We start from the raw sequence: 17186 nt of genomic DNA on the forward strand, positions 1-17186 counted from the left end.
GATTATTGAAGTATGGTTTCATTTCTCCAATGTAGTTCAGTTATCGGGAACATGTGTTGATTTGTATTAGTCCTTGATTAACAATTTGGCTCGTATTACTTCAAACCAATACATAACGAGTCCCATTTCAGATAGGGTATATAATGAAATTTAAATAATTGATTATATAAGTGTAATTCCAATTTCCCAAGGTACATAACAGATACAAGTTCAGAGTGAATGTGTATCGAATGTGTATCGGGGTTTACATAATTGATTATAGAAGTGTCAGGTTTACGTTTGTCCATAGATAACATCTGGTTATATGATCAAGTATGCTTAATGAAATGAGGTTTCCTGTTCCCAAAGTTATAATTGTGTATTGCACTTTTCTGCTGTGACGGTTGCATGAGCATCCATCCAATCAATAAGGGTTATTGGAAGGGGTGGGTTTAGAAAATCGGGGGAAAAGTACAGTCAACCAATCAAGAATGGGATAGGAAATATCTTAATTTTATGTTTATGTACCTTGTAATAAAATGCTGTGTTATTGTGGTAAGACGGAGATTCTGCGGTTAGATTTGGAAAAGAACTTTGAGAGTTGTCACGTCTTTTTGACGTGGTGGTCATGTTTGCCGCCGCGCTGTAAACTTGTATTTCATGAACAATAGTAAGCGTTGTGTTAGAATATATTCAACATAAATAAATCACGATGAAAACGGAATTGAACTTTGTTTGTTACTGTGTGTTTTCCACGAACGATACATAATTACGTGACACAGTGATACAAGCGCTCTACCAACTGAAACAGCTGAGTAAAATGATACAAGCGCTCTACCAACCGAGAAAGCTGAGTCCGGTGATTCAAGCGCTCTACCAACGGAGATAGATGAGTTCGGCGATACAAGCGCTCTACAAACAGAGATAGTTGAATCCAGTGATACAAGCAGTCGACCAATTGAGAAAGCTGAGTAGAGTGATAAAAGAACATTACCAACTGAGAAAGCTGAGTCTAGTGATACAAGCACTCTACCAACTGAGATAGCTGAGTGCAACAATACAAGCGCTCTACCAACTGAGATAGCTGAGTCCGGCAATACATGCTCTAAACCAACTGAGCTAGCTGAGTCCAGCAATACAAGCGCTCTATCGACTGAAAGGGTTGAGTCCAGTGATACAAGCGCTCTACCAACTGAGATAGCTGAGTTTGGCGATACATGCGCTCCACCAACTTAGATAGCTGAGTCCGGCGATACATGCGCTGTACCAACTGAGATAGCTGAGTCCGGCGATACATGCGCTCTACCAACTGAGACAGCTGAATCCGGCGATACAACTGCTCTATAAACTTAGAAAGCTGAGTCCGGCAATACAATCGCTATACCAACTAAAATAGCTTAGCCCAGGCATACAGGCATTCTACCAACTAAGATAGCTGATTCCAGTCAAACACGCGCTCTACCAACTGAGACTTATGGGTGCAGTTGTATAACCTAACATATCTGATTGCTAAGCACAGTGATACAAGCGCTTTATCAACTATGATAGCTTAGTGCAGCCGTACTAGTACTCTAACAATTCAGAAAGCAGAGTCCGGAAATACAAGCGCTCTACTAACTGAGATAGTCGAGTCAAGTGAAACAAGCGATATACCAACTGAGATAGCTGAGTGAAGTGAAACAAGCGCTCTACTAAATGAGATAGCCGAGTAAAGTGAAACGAGTGCTCTACCAACTGAGAAAGCTAAAACCATTGAAAGAAGCGCTCTACCAACTCAGATAGCTGAGTCCGGCCATACAAGCGATCTACTAACTAAGATAAATGGGTGCGGCAATTCAAGCGCTTTACCAACGGGGAAAGCATAGTCCAGCGAAACATTTGCTCTTCCGACTAAGATAGTTGAATCCAGTGATACAACCGCTCTTCCAACCGAGGTAGTTGAGTCCAGTGATACAAACGCTATATCAACCGAGATAGTTATGTCCATTCTCACAAGCGCTATACCAACTGAGATAACTGAATGCAGCCACAGAAGCAATCTACCAACTGAGATAGCCGAGTCGAGTGAAACGAGCGCTTTACGAACTGCGAAATACGGGACCTGTGATACAACTGCTCAACCAACTGAGATAGCTGAGTGCAACGATACAAGCGCTCTAGCAACTGAGATAGCTGAGTCCGGTGATACATGCACTCTACCGACTGAGATAGCTGATTGCAGCCATACAAGCGCTCTACCGATTGAGATAGCTGTGTCCAGCGATACAACTGCTCTACCAACTGAGATAGCTAAGTCAAGCCATACAAGCACTGAACCAACTGAGATAGCCGAGTCCAGCGATACAAGCGCTCTACCGACTGAGATAGCTGACTGCAGCCATACAAGCGATCTACTGACTGAGATAGCCGAGTCCAGCAATACAAGCGCTGAGATAGCGAAATCCATCTATACAACCTCTCTACCAACTGAGATAGATAAGTCACGCCATACAAGCACTGAACAAACTGAGAAAGCTGAGTCCAGCTATACAAGCGCTTTTCCAACTGGGAAAGCTGAGTCCGGCGATACCAGCGCTCTACCAACTGAGAAAGTTGGGTCCAGCGATACAAGCGCTCTACCAACTGAGATAGCTGAGTGCAGCCACGTAAGCGGTCTACCAACTGAGATAGCTGAGTCCGGTGATACTAGCAGTCTACCAACTAAGATAGCTGAACCGAGTAAGACAAGCAGTCTACAATCTGAAAAAAGCTCAGTCCAGCGATACAACAAGCGCTCTACTGACTGAGAAAACTGAGTCCAGCGATACAAAATAATGTTCAGGGTTATATCAACAGAATAAAGTATTATATAAATGACGGAAATGAGTACCAACATTTGTTTAACAAGGGCTGTTTGTAAAACATGCATGCCCCCCATATGGGCTGTCCGTTGTAGTGGCAGCCATGGTTTTAATACGTTTTTTGTCACTGTGACCTTGACCTTTGACCTAGTGACCTCAAAATCAATAGGGGTCATCTGCGAGTCACGATCAATGTACCTATGAAGTGTCATGATCCTAGGCAAAAGCGTTCTTGAGTTATCATCCGAAAATCATTTTACTATTTCGGGTCACCGTGACCTTGACCTTTTACCTTGTGACCTAAAAATCAATAGGGGTCATCTGCCAGTCATGATTAATCTACCTGTGAAGTTTCATGATCCTAGACATATGCGTTCTTGAGTTATAATCCGAAAACCATTTTACTATTTCGGGTCACCGTGACCTTGACCTTTGACCTAGTGACCTCAAAATCAATAGGGGTCATCTGCGAGTCATGATCAATCTACACATGAAGTTTCATGATCCTAGGCGTATGCATTCTTGAGTTATCATCCGGAAACCATTTTACTATTTCGGGTCACCGTGACCTTGAACTTTGACCTTGTGACCTCAAAATCAATAGGGGTCATCTGCGAATCATAATCACTATACCCATGAAGTTTCATGATCCTAGGCGTATGCGTTCTTGAGTTATCATTCAAAAACCATTTTACTATTACGGGTCACCGTGACCTTGACCTTTGACCTAGTGACCTCAAAATCAATAGGGGTCATCTGCGAGTCATGATCAATGTACCTATGAAGTTTTATGATCCTAGGTCCAAGCGTTCTTGAGTTATCGTCTGACAACCACCTGGTGGACGGACCGACAGACCGACCGACCGACCGACAGACCGACATGAGCAAAGCAATATCGAATCTTCGAAGGGGGCCATAATTAAATTATTTAACAAGAAGAAAAAGCTTGAAATGTACCACAATAACTTCCGAAATAAAACTGCACTAGAGTGATGTCTCATTAGAGTATAAGTGCTATGACATTATTTAAATCAACGTGATGCGACTGTTCAATAAAAATTTGTCTCCATGTTATCTCAGACTTATGACCTTGACTTAATGATAAAATGTTAAGGCAGTTATATAACTGATATTTAAAACGAACGATCGTTGTTGAACGAAGAGTCTAATTTCAATTACTTAACACGTGACATAACAACCATAACAATATATTCACCAATATAGTTTGATGAAAATGTGATGTGCATGTAAACAACGATTGTCTGATTTTACTCAAACAAGAGCTCCGCGGTCGGAGACATATGCCCCCACCCCAAATGACCACAATTTCAATAGGGGCCATATCATGTTCGATGCCAATGCACATGTAAAGTATCAAGCCAAACGGTCCATTCCTTGACGAGATATTGATCGGAAACTATTTTCATACTTAGTGTGAAAGTGACCTTGACCTTGTGACCCCAATTTCATTAGGGGCCATCTACTGCCCAACGCCAATGCAAATGGGAAGAATCAAGCCAATAAGTCACCCCATTAACAAGTTAATAATCGGAAATAATTTTCACGCTTAATGTGAAAGTGAAATTGACCTTTGACCTAGTGACCCAAATTACAACAGGGGTCATATACTGTCCAAGGTCAATGCACATCGTAAGTATCAAGCCAATCGGCGATCAGTTTACGAGGTATTGATCAGAAACGATTTCACACTTAGTGTGACAGTGATCTTGACCTTTGACCTATTGACCCTAATTACAATAGGGGCCATCAACTGTCCAAAGCCAATGCACATTGGAAGTATCGAGCCAATCGGTCCCTCCGTTCACAAGTTATTGATCGGAAACACTTCACTCTTAATGTGACAGTGACCTTGACCTTTGACCTAGCAGTGCTTTGTTTGCTTTATATTTTACAGCCTGTGCCTTTTTGATTGGGAAAAAAGAGCGATATACCATGAAATTGGGGGAAAAAATTATTATTATGATTATAAATTACAGTATACTCATTGTTTATAAGTGCATGTTAAACTGCATTCTAAAATATATGTCACAAAGTGCCAAGGAATTAAATTGCTGTATAATAAACTCGATAAACCAATTATTGAGTTTATTGTAGAAGTTTTGCATATTTTGGGGGGCATTATGGTCAGATATTTTTTTTGGTGGGGGAGGATGTTACTTTTGCCATTGGCAAACAGCCGTTTTTACTTTTTGGGAAACAGCGTGTAAAAGGTTGGAATTTTGGGCAAACATATCACTGCCTAGTGACCCTATTTCAATAGGGGTCATCTACTGACAAAGGCCTATGCACATAGGAAGTATCAAGCCAATTGGTGAATCCGTTCACAAGTTATTAATTGGAAACATTTTTCACTTTAAGTGTGACAGTGATTTTGACATTCGACCTAGTGACACAAATTTCTATAGGAGTCATCTACTGGCAAAGGCCAATGAACATGGGAATTAGCAAGCCAATTGGTAAATCCGTTCACAAGTTATTGATCGGAAACGAACTGGTCTACCGACAGACAGACAGACCGACTGACATCCAGCAAAACAATATACCCCCTCTTCTTAGAAGGGGGACATAATGTTTACTTAAACAAGTTTGGAACATTGTTGAATAAATATATGCGTTATGTTACATTTAAGTCATGGCGCTTTGTTTGAGAGCATTGGTCGTTCAACTTGATCAAAATAATTAACAAAACGGCACTTATTTTCAAAATATTGAAGCGACAGTAATTGCTCTTGTGTTCCTTAGTTCCCCTCTTTCAGATCTACCCAAATATGAAATTTCAAACTGATACCTGTACTTTTGTTTTACAGATATTCCCTATACACAATTTAAATGTAAGAATATTCAAAGATATATATTTTTTTAAACTTTAATACCTTTAAAAATATAGCAGGAAAAATGTATGGTTATTGTTCAATGCTGTTTCCCTTGTGCTATCTGTTGTCTCGTGAAGTGTGTGTATTTAAATTACTCTGAGGCCCTTCCGCGCCTGCAGTATGTGAAGTCTCGCAAAGTGTCCAAACACCAATGCCCATTTACACAATTTAAGCTGAAATTTCCAGCAATATGTTTTTATTTCTAAATGCGTTTAAATTTTGATTTAAGCTTTTGCTTTATGGAGAAGCCGGAATCAAAACTCGTCGCCTTTGTGGGAAGCGTATCAAACTTCCAAAAATGTTTAAAGTTTAAACCTTCTAGAATACGAGTTACGCCCTGGACAAACAATCTTTCTGTCGGACGGTCTGGCAATACCAATCTAAAATTTACCTTATACAAGTACAAATAAGTACTGTTATCAATGGTTTGATAACATGAATACTGTCTTGAATGTATTCTCAATATACAATAAGAAACAGTAAATATCAAACCATTCCAAACCTGAAAGAATTTCGTAAACTCTGCAGATTCGTCCGTCAAATTTCTGTTAATCCTCCTGCTTTCAAGCATAATCTTCAACTCCGACGCACCCGCATCATCGGCATTTTGAATCAATTCCTTAAAATCAGAAAAGCGATATTTCAAAGCAATAACTCAAAATCTAAAAATAGCATTTTGAATCAATTCCATAATATCAGAAAAGAAAGCGACATTTTGTATAAATTCCTCAAAAATCAGGACAGCCTCACAATCAATAAATTCATTAAAATAATCCAAGCAAAATATTGAATGAATTCCTAATAATAAGAAAAACCGAATATTGAATCAAGTAATTATATTTACACGTGCCGATTTTGAATAATTGCGTTTACATTAACCAGGCATCATTTTGAGAGCATATATAAAAAAAAGTTTTAATAGAACAGAACAGAACAGAATGTATTTTTTTTTCGACCTAAGCATATATACAGCGCATCGTCATAAACATACATATGCAATAACAGCATGCGTTTAAATTAAAAACAAAACAAACATTATTTCGAAGAAATATCAATTTAAAAAGGAACGAAATACAACATGTTGTAGTGAGAATGTCACATGGATGAGGTTAATACATAGTGATCACATAATGTAACAAGAGCACCGCATAAAGGGTGCCACGCTCGGCTGCGAAAGCTTGTCAGAATTTATTTTAGAGGTCACAGTGACCTTGACCTTTGACCTAGTGACCCAACAAGAGATGTGTTTGTCAGAAACACAATGCCCCCTACTGCGCCACTTTGAAATAAATTTTTAATTATTTGGCAGGTATAGACATCATCTCCCTTTAAAGCTTTATTACTTCTCCATGGATTTTGTCCAATCCAACCGGGGGGGGGGGGGGAGGTCTGTAGACAGTCAAAAATGACCAAGTCAGACATCACTGACAACCAAGGCCTGTGGTTTATCAAAGAGATCCTCACGTATGTATGGACATAAGTCCACTGGCATTTTATGAAAACTAGCATTCACAAATCAGAAACACAATGCCCCCTATTGCGCCGCTTTGAAATAAAATTGCTATTTATCATTTGGCAGGTATAGAAATCATCTCCCTTTAAAGCTTATTACTTCCCTTGAATTTTGTCTAATCCAACCGATGGGGAAGAGGGTCTCACAGTCAACTATGACCATGTCAGACATCACTGACAACCAAGGCCTGTGGTTTAAAAGAGATCATAGCCAGAGTTGATCATGTATCTATGGACATAAGTCCACAGGTATGTAATGAACATCAAAGAAATTATAATTATATCATTAAAAAAACTTTGACAAATCAACCATTTGAGTTATAAGTTTGAGTTTTGAGTAATAAATAATCAAAAAAAATAAATCTGTACAGTAACTGTGAAAAGAACTTCAATTCTTGGTAAGGAAATATATAATATGAGATTTATAATAATATAATTACTTCCCTTGAAAATAGTTGTCTCTAACAAATCTCTATTTTTAGTAGCAAATAATTAAAAGCCACTACCGTGACTGTGATTGACCACTCGAAATGTGCAGCTCCGTGAGATACACATCCATGCCAAATATATAAAGTGGCTATGTTCAATATTGAATAATTATTTCCCTTTTAAAAGCGTGTTACTTCCCTTAAATTTGTATTTTTTACCGTAGACCGTAAAGGATGACCTTGACCTTGACCTTTCACCACAATGTGTTTGTCAGAAACACAATGCCGCCTACTGCGCCGCTTTGATTTATTTAACCAAAATATATACGTGGGCAGGTCAGAAAACTATGTCCATTTATAGCTTATTACTTCCCCTGACTTTGTTTTTTCGACCCTAGACCTTGAAGGATGATGTTCACCGTGAAATTTTACCACTCAAAATGTGCAGCTCCATGAGATACACAAGCATGCCAAATATCAAGGTGCTATCTTCAATATTTAAAAAGTTATGGCCAATGTTAAGGTTTTAGCACGACGCCTACGGCGGACGGCGGACGAGGGGCTGGCTATGACAATAGCTCGGGTTTTCTCCGAAAACAGCCTCGCTAAAAATGTAGTTTAATAATTGCAACACGTATAACATTATTCTAAGCTTATTGTCTTTGTGTAAAATATACAATTTATCCTACATACATAAAACAATTTCACGCATTTTAAACAGAAAATGGCTATTTTTCTTAACACTATTTTATTTGAACTTTTAAGTAGTTCGAAAAACTTGAACATATTTGGGCGAGATCTATAATTTGGTATTGATTTATTCCTAAAATCGCCATTGTAATGCTATTTAATAACAAAGTTATATTCATCCTAGATATCATTTAGGTTGCATTAAAAAATAATATTGTATTACAATCAGATATATTAGTTATCCGATTAATGTTTCCGTCCAGCATTGTTTTTTAAATAGATGTGAATTGACGAAAACAATTAATTTTAATTGCATAATTCGACGTTCGAGTAAATGTATAAAGAAGTAACATGCGAATCTTAAGTGGTATTTTATAAAGTGTAATTTTGAACAAAAATAAAGAAAAATTATTTGAGTGAAGGTCCCTACTTTAAGAATCTGTCCGCCGTCTGGGTACTTTGACAGAATGCCTCTGAGCTGTTTGATAAGAGGCGGCTGCTCCATACCGGAGAATTCCGGCCTTCGTTTCCTTGGCCTTCCGCTCGAAGATGCTTTGATACAATTTGACAATATAGAGACGAGACGATGATGTGCATTGGATTGTTCACATCTATTTAGTTGTTTTTTTAATAAATGCATAATTTGGAACTATTACGTTAAATCAACCACCTTTAAAACGTATTATAAACAGAATGTTCCATTTTGAATACAGCCAATAATAAGTTGTAATTTGGGTCACTAGCTGGTAAGTCAAGGTAAGAACAACAGTTAAGAATTGTAGGAAAGTATGCGATTAAAACAGATACTACATGATATGTAGTATATTCACTTACTAAATAACGCATCATGCTTATGATATATTTCAGATAATTAGATAATAACATGTATGTACAAAAACTAGTTATACTACGTTTAACTTACCCATGTTTACGAGTGCAGTGTGTCTGGTATTGTTATACGCTCATGAAGTTCATTCTGTAAAACAAAAGACAAACAGTGCTTCGTTAAGCATGACATAGAAAAACGACAATAATCTAGTTGGTGATTTGTAATAGCGTGTTAACTAGTTTAGACAAATAAGAAAACAATCCATTCTTGTATGTGCTAAGCAATTTGTTACTGTCTGAAAACAAGACATCTGTCAGCAAAACGACGAGCCAGTTCTTAGAATGCGTATGGTTCACAGTGCATTTGTTTCAGTTTAGAGACAGTTTTTAGTTGTTCATGTCATTTGTATCTTACTTCTTGTAAGGCAACTGTTTGTTTGGCATGTTATTTCGCGTAAGTGCGCATTAGACTTCATTGAAAAATATTATCAATTAATGATTGGGAAATATGCAGATCCTTTCACGTGTGTGTTGATATAATACCTTATGCTTTATAAATACTATGACAGCGATATTTTATTTTTGGGTATAACAACTAAGATACTAAAGAAATTGTACACTTCTAATATTTATACACAGAACACGCCGTAAAAATACTTGTTTTGTGACCACGCCCCATGACCAAAATATCATCAAATCTTCCGTATATAAAAAAATAGATTGGAGTCATGTAAGAACCAATTAAGGTTACTGCATTAAATTAAAGCAGATCTAACTAATAATCAAATTCAGCATCAGGCTTGTTCTACCAGGGATCATGGTTTCTTCTCTATATTCTATATTCTCAAAAGATAAAACTTTGAAAACATTAAATGTTTTGAAACACTACATGACATAATCGAAAACTTTAATCAAAGCATTATATAGAATTATTATCGACCGCCCTTTGTTATTGATTTTGATATCAAACCCGTTGATGATACACTTATAAAGCTATTGAAAAAAATATCGATCACATTTTTAATGTTGCTAAATATAAATGCTTTATCACAATATTATATTATTGTTTATTCATGATTGTGCAAGCGTGAGTCTTTGGTCTCTGATATAGAACTGTTCTAGATCGCTAGCTAACGTGGTATAGGTTTGACTAGTGGTTGATAATATATTTTCCCCTTACAACACATTACAGAAAGTATCAGGCTGTTACAAAATTCAGAATGAGTAACGAGAGCATTTGTTTTTAACATTTGTAATGAAATAAAAATACTCGAACCATGGAAACGACACGGGAGCAGGGTTTTAACGTTTTCATTATTAATTTCTGTTATATTTAAATAGTTTAGCAATCGGAATTTGGGTCTGCATGTGAGCTACCTGAAACAAAATATCAATCCAAACTTTAACTATTAAGGCTGTGTCATTTTCTATGCTTAGTATAGGTGACAGAGAAACAACCAAAATACAATCCTGGGCTAAATCATCATGCAAGGTTGCTGTATCCAACGTTTTATCAAGATTGGTCGAAGAAAACTGAAGTTATTTACCGAAAACAGCCTGTTTGACGGAGCCCGCACCAACGATCGCCCGCTCTCTCGCCATACCTTTAATTTTATTACCAGGATTTTAAACTTCAAACCCTGATATTTAAAGACTTTAGTCGCAGCTTTAATGCAATCTATCTAGATTTTACAGATACGTTATTATTTACCAAGCATTTAACAGGCAATTAAATGGATTTTTTTATAAATGGATGTGTGTAAAAATTGTAGGGATCTTTAAGGGCAGTGCCTGTATTAATACTCACATCTATTGATAAATACTCATACTATAGTGTAAATATGTACTGTTAATTGACATTATGATCAGTGACAATATCTGATTATCATGGAACAGTGAGATTTTAAATTGAAATAATAGTTTCATTGTACAAACTTGGAAATCTGATTTTAAAAGGTTATTGTAACATTTTATCCAAGATTAGATTATTACCATTAACAGTTCACTCATGGTCTGACCATGGCTGATAAAGGCTCTTTTAGGACATTTATTATCTTAGGCGCTAGGGCCACAATATACAAATTTCAGTTTTTTGAACTGGAAATCTTATGGCATTTTTTTAGATAAGGTTAAGGGTGGTAATCTAACTTTAATAATGTAAAAAAAGAAAGTTTTGTAAAGCAAAATGTCACTTATAATTCATAAAGTTAATGACCAATATTATGATTGTGCTTTTAATTTACATTGAACATTGTGAAAATTGTATTATATTGGAAGAGACTTTAATAAATAATAAATATATAGTCATTTCCCCACCTGTTCCTTAAATGTTGACTAAAACTAATCAATTATTCTGGCATTACACTGACAAAAGTGCGAAACAATTAGGAAATAAACGGCCCCATTTTTGTTGTCGTACGATTGATCTTTATCTCATACGATGGCCCATTACACCCTATAATAAACTTCATAGGGTTATAGGGGTAATTACCGCATAAGCGGTCACTGTCTATTATTAAATTGAAAAATCGATTAAAAAAGTGTAACAAAAACAAATAATCAGAGTGACAATTAGAGCAGAAATATGACTAAGACCAAATGTTACTGTTTAAATGTGAAAGCGTTAATTTCAATTTAGATCTTTTATGTTCATATGTTTGATTCATTTTTCTCTTTCATGTTAATATATGTGGTTAGTTTGCTTAACTTCATAACTCTGAAAGATTTATGTTGCATTCTGTTTCGATGATGTTGGCATTATATATGCCAATTAAAGCTATTTGTGTTGTCATGTGTAAATTTTATAAATGAAGTGAATCTTATTTTGGCCTTTGAAGTTTCTTCTCGTACTTTATATTACTGTGAAATTTATACAAGTAACAATGCAATTAATTGTATGTATTTTGTCCCGTTAATTAAATAATTGGCAATCGAATAATAACGGGGCATATAACGTTATTTACTTCGCAAAAGGCGATTACGTTTTGGGAAACCCCTTATATGTATCTTAAGTTACGATTTGTTTATATTGCCCATTTGCAGTAGTTTACGACGTTGTTGTTTCTTTAAGGTTAAATCATGAACATTTGAATGGCATATTTACTCAAATTATAGACATGTATTAAAGCAATACATATTTCATCTATTCACTTACAAATTTATCTATTTATATATATGAGAAATCGAAATTTAAAGACCTTTACAATACACGCCTCCAGTTGATTTGTACTAACGTTTGAAACATCGGGCACTTACAAGACAATTTTACTACACTTCAGTACATACCAGATTCGAGAACGCGCATGCTTTTAATGATAGCAGCGTTCTTTGTGTACATTAAATACATAACGGTTAAACTACGTTCGCTATTTACCGCCTGCAAAACGTATTTATGAAAAATAAATACTTCGCTAAACGTTATATGAAAAGAAACATCATTTTTATAAATTCTAACAGCATAAACCGACAATAGGCCACTTGAAGGAAAATCTCACAAATTTGTCAATATACTAGTAATCGATATATCAAATCGAAGATTAATTTCCGTAAACAGAAACTGATATAGTTTACTTCAACACAGTCTTTGTGTATGTTTGCTGCCGTTAACTTCCGTAATGACAAATGCCAGTTTATACACACTTGAAAGTATGTGCTTAATCTAATATTCATATCGATTAGTTGATGTAAGAAGTGCAACTAACAAGATCGTATTCGATTGTATTTTATATACATAAACAGATACACAGTACAACACTAACATAACATACAGTCCGCATAGCATAATTTGCATACACACGCATTAGTAACAGCATTCCACAAATGTATATTTACCGCATGTGCATAATAAATAATATGCAACTTTACTAGTGAGTGTAAGAGTCACTTTGGCGAACTCATCAGAACAATATAAAAGTGCCTTCACATGTATAGCTATAAATAACGAGATAAAATGAAGACAAAATAAACTGTTCTCAAGCATTATTATTTCCACACACACAGCTTCGTTATAATATGTTTCTAGGCCATAAAACAATATCATTTATACTGTATATAATACTACGTCATACACAAATATGCGCATGGATTTAATCCAAACAATTTAAACACATCTACACACATAAAGACAGTACCTTTCATGCAAAGTTCCCTCGCATTTCAACACATCGACTGCACTCAAGCAATGTGTTTCAGCATGGTGAACATATCGCACAGGCGTGAAAGAGTGACCTTCATTTTTAAAAAACCAGATAACAGGCGCAACGATTTTTGAAAACTCTGCTGTATTCAATGCGGTATCGCTTTGTATTCAATTGGACCAAAGTTTCAAACGTCAACGAATTATTAAAGGGACAAGTGCAACTATAACTTAAAATTAGTTTATTTTATAGATGTATAAATTTATTCGAAATATATGCGTGCATATAACAAGTGTAGTATCGCGCTAAAAAAATATGCTTGGAACGAGTATTTTTAAATATTGCGTATTATTCAGCAGCGTTATAGATAATTTTTGACCCATGGGGGTATATACCCCCACTTTTCACAGCATGGGGTAAATGGTCAAATTTTGCCTTGCTTGAAGGGTAATTTGCTAAAAGTAAAACAAAAATATAGCCGGGGTACAGACACACTACTTTAATTATGTTAAACACAATAAACCATTAAACAAATCAATACTTAATTTACCATGCGTCTAGATGATACAGAGTATACATACCGACCGGCTTACTATTTCTACAATCCAGCGCACAAATTAGCTCTACTTTTTACGATAACCAGTCTCATATTTTGGCGAAAGACACTCAGCTGGGTATATTTTTTGTTTAGGTTGTACGCAGAGAATTTACGTCATTTGCGTAAGTCTAGATTGGCTTGCTTAAATGTACGCAAGGAAATGATAAATTGAGCGTATCTTGATATTTTTAATGCGTATATTACGCTGATACGCAGCTTATCTAGAACAGTCGGTATGTATACTCTGTATCATCTAGACGCATGGTAAATTAAGTATTGATTTTTTTTAACAAACAGTCAAGGGCTTATGTGTTTATTTACATGAAGAGGTCAGCATGGCTTCTTTGAAGCTGAAACAAATTACTTCTCAAAGTAAAATTGATTCAGTTTATACGGCAAAAGTTGTATCGAGTAAAAACATTGTACTGCCAATACTGAATGATTGAATTTCCTCTGTTTTCAAATCAAAAAGGACACACACTTAAACTCTAATAAAACAAGTGTTGAAAGTTGGCAAAAATGTTTTCCTTGGCTCACGGGCCTATAAACCAAGGGTATGTAAAAAAACACTTTAAGAAACCTACTACTATGAAGGAATACACATAGTTAATGGTTTATTGTGTTTAACATGATTAAAGTAGTGTGTCTGTACCCCGGCTATATTCTTGTTTTACTTTTAGCAAGTTACCCTTCAAGCAAGGCAAAATTTGACCATTTACTAGTACCCTCATGCTGTGAAAAGTGGGGGTATTTACCCCATGGGTCAAAAATGATCTATAACGCTGCGTATTATGTTTTTATAACGTAATCTCAATATTTAATTAAGTGCCTGGTTAGACGATATCTATTATTAGTTGTCGCTCTGATGTCGGTAGAATTGCAGATATGTTTCTTAACTTAAGATAAGTTTACTTTTTGTATACAATGCGGTTTTTAATTTTGATTTAAACCTAAACGGGCGTTTATAATTTTAATGATCAAGCAATACTCTTCCCCGTATTGTATCAAATACATTTTATGCATGAAATTAAAAACATGCATTTTACCATTTTCCACCGGTCCTATAAATAAATTAATATCAATATGAGTGTAACCAATGACACGTGTTACGGCAGAATGCACATATCGCAGTGGCGTGATCAGAGCGTCCTTCTTGTTTTCTAAAACCCACATATCGTGCCAACGATTTCAGAAAATTCAGCTCAATACAGTCCGTATGCGCATTGTATACAATGGGACCAAAGTATTAAAGGGATCTTTTCACGCTTTGGTAAATTGACAAAATTGAAAAAAGTTGTTTCAGATTCGTAAGTTTTCGTTTTAGTTATGATATTTGTGAGGAAACAGTAATACTGAACACTAACCATGCTCTAATATAGCCATTATATGCATCTTTTGACGATTTTAAAACCTAAAAATTATAAAGCGTTGCAACGCGAAACGATTGAATAATTTGGAGAGTTCTGTTTTTGTCGTTAAATTTTGTGAAACTACGAAGATTGCTTATATAAGGTATAAAATACGTCTAGAATAGGTACTCGGCGGAATAGCTCAGTAGGCTAAAGCGTTTTTACTTCAGGACTCTGGCAGGACTCCCGGGGTCACTGGTTCGAAACCTGCTCCGGGCAATGTTCTTTTCCTTTTTTTAATTGTTTTCTTGATTTTTTACTGGAGCTTTTGTGATCCAATGTTTACATTTATCAATATAAAGCATTTAATGAATAAGTTTTAAAAATGCCAAAATCTGTGAAAAGGCCCCTTTAAAGGGATCTTTTCACGCTTTGGTAAATTGACAAAATTGAAAAAAGTTGTTTCAGATTCGCAAATTTTCGTTTTAGTTATGATATTTGTGAGGAAACAGTAATACTGAACATTTACCATGGTCTAATATAGCCATTATATGCATCTTTTGACGATTTTAAAACCTAAAAATTATAAAGCGTTGCAACGCGAAACGATTGAATAATTTGGAGAGTTCTGTTTTTGTCGTTAAATTTTGTGAAACTACGAAGATTGCTTATATAAGGTATAAAATACGTCGAGTAAGTGTACTCGGCGGAATAGCTCAGTAGGATAAAGCGTTTTTACTTCAGGACTCTGGCAGGATTCCAGGGGTCACTGGTTCGAAACCTGGTCCGGGCAATGTTCTTTTCTTTTTTTTAAATTTTATTCTTGATTTTTTTCTGGAGCTTTTACGATCCAATGTTTACATTTATCGATATAAAGCATTTAATGAATAAGTTAAAAAAATGCCAAAATCTGTGAAAAGGCACTTTTAAAAGTGAATACATTATTAAAGGGACAACTTCCACTACAATTTGTAATTGTTTATGTTTCACTAGTAGAGGAAGCGTTTAACACGATATCGGAGAATATCTTTTGAGGCGAAACAAACCTTCTTGTACGGATATATATGATAAATATATGAGTAAATATAACACTAGCGTTATTGAGCAACACCTATGAAAATATTTGCCTTCAAATAGAGGAACAATATTTACACAAACACATGCATATGACACCGCTATATTTAGATATGAGCGTTATTACAATAACTTTCAAATGCTTGGAGCAAGTACTTCGCAATATTATGTGTTTTAAACATCGTGAGCTCCAAATTGCATTTAAATAACTCAGTGCGTAGAAGAAAGATAATAATATTGTTCACGCAGATTTAAGTAGCGTATATATATGCATTTCTACACTTACGAAACATTCACACTTTAAGATACAACGCAGTTTAAAATTTCACTCTAAACCAAATGTATGTTATTCATTTTGACGATATATACATTACTCTACCATTTAAGGGACCGTCAACCACGAATGACGAAGAAAGAAAGTTCCAAAATACCGTATTTGTTTTACAATTATTAGTTTATATTGATTAAAATATCACGACTGGTATATGACATTACTTGAAAAAAGTTCATATTTTCAGTATATTCGGTAATAAAATTTCGCGATGTGAAATCGAAAGTTTATTGCGAAAATATGTGACATAACGATATACACACTATAACTAATAAAAGTAGATAGGAAATTTTAACACTTTTGAATTTTCAAACACCTTTTTTTATTTCACCAATAAAGTTAAGAATTTACATTTTCGTTTAACTCTTCGGTGTCAATTAACACTTGGATTACTGTCGCATTATAAATACCACGAGCATTTGCTTACACTCCTATAGTTGCAACAAACTCATTCTTTAACAATTTGGAAATTTTATGAATATTTTACCACACTATAGAACCTAAATCGAAATGAACAATTTATTAGC

The 17186-nt window shown here is 35.4% G+C and overlaps 1 protein-coding gene and 1 long non-coding RNA gene across 2 annotated transcripts; one reads left to right on the plus strand and one right to left on the minus strand.

The window, feature by feature from the left end:
* The first annotated feature begins 1958 nt into the window (after positions 1 to 1958).
* On the plus strand, positions 1959 to 2765 carry LOC127839883 (polycystic kidney disease protein 1-like 3). Its single transcript, XM_052368273.1, has one exon. The coding sequence runs from the start codon at positions 1959 to 1961 to the stop codon at positions 2763 to 2765; it is 807 nt and encodes a 268-aa protein (XP_052224233.1).
* Positions 2766 to 6214: 3449 nt separating this feature from the next.
* On the minus strand, positions 6215 to 9330 carry LOC127838102 (uncharacterized). The gene is made up of 3 exons (XR_008029664.1): positions 9266 to 9330; positions 8774 to 8895; positions 6215 to 6332 (listed from the first exon to the last, which is right to left on the minus strand). It is a non-coding gene; the product is annotated as an uncharacterized LOC127838102 (long non-coding RNA).
* Between the last annotated feature and the right edge of the window lie 7856 nt (positions 9331 to 17186).

Source organism: Dreissena polymorpha, chromosome 7, assembly GCF_020536995.1.
Source record: "Dreissena polymorpha isolate Duluth1 chromosome 7, UMN_Dpol_1.0, whole genome shotgun sequence".
Classification (NCBI taxonomy): Eukaryota; Metazoa; Mollusca; class Bivalvia; order Myida; family Dreissenidae; genus Dreissena; species Dreissena polymorpha.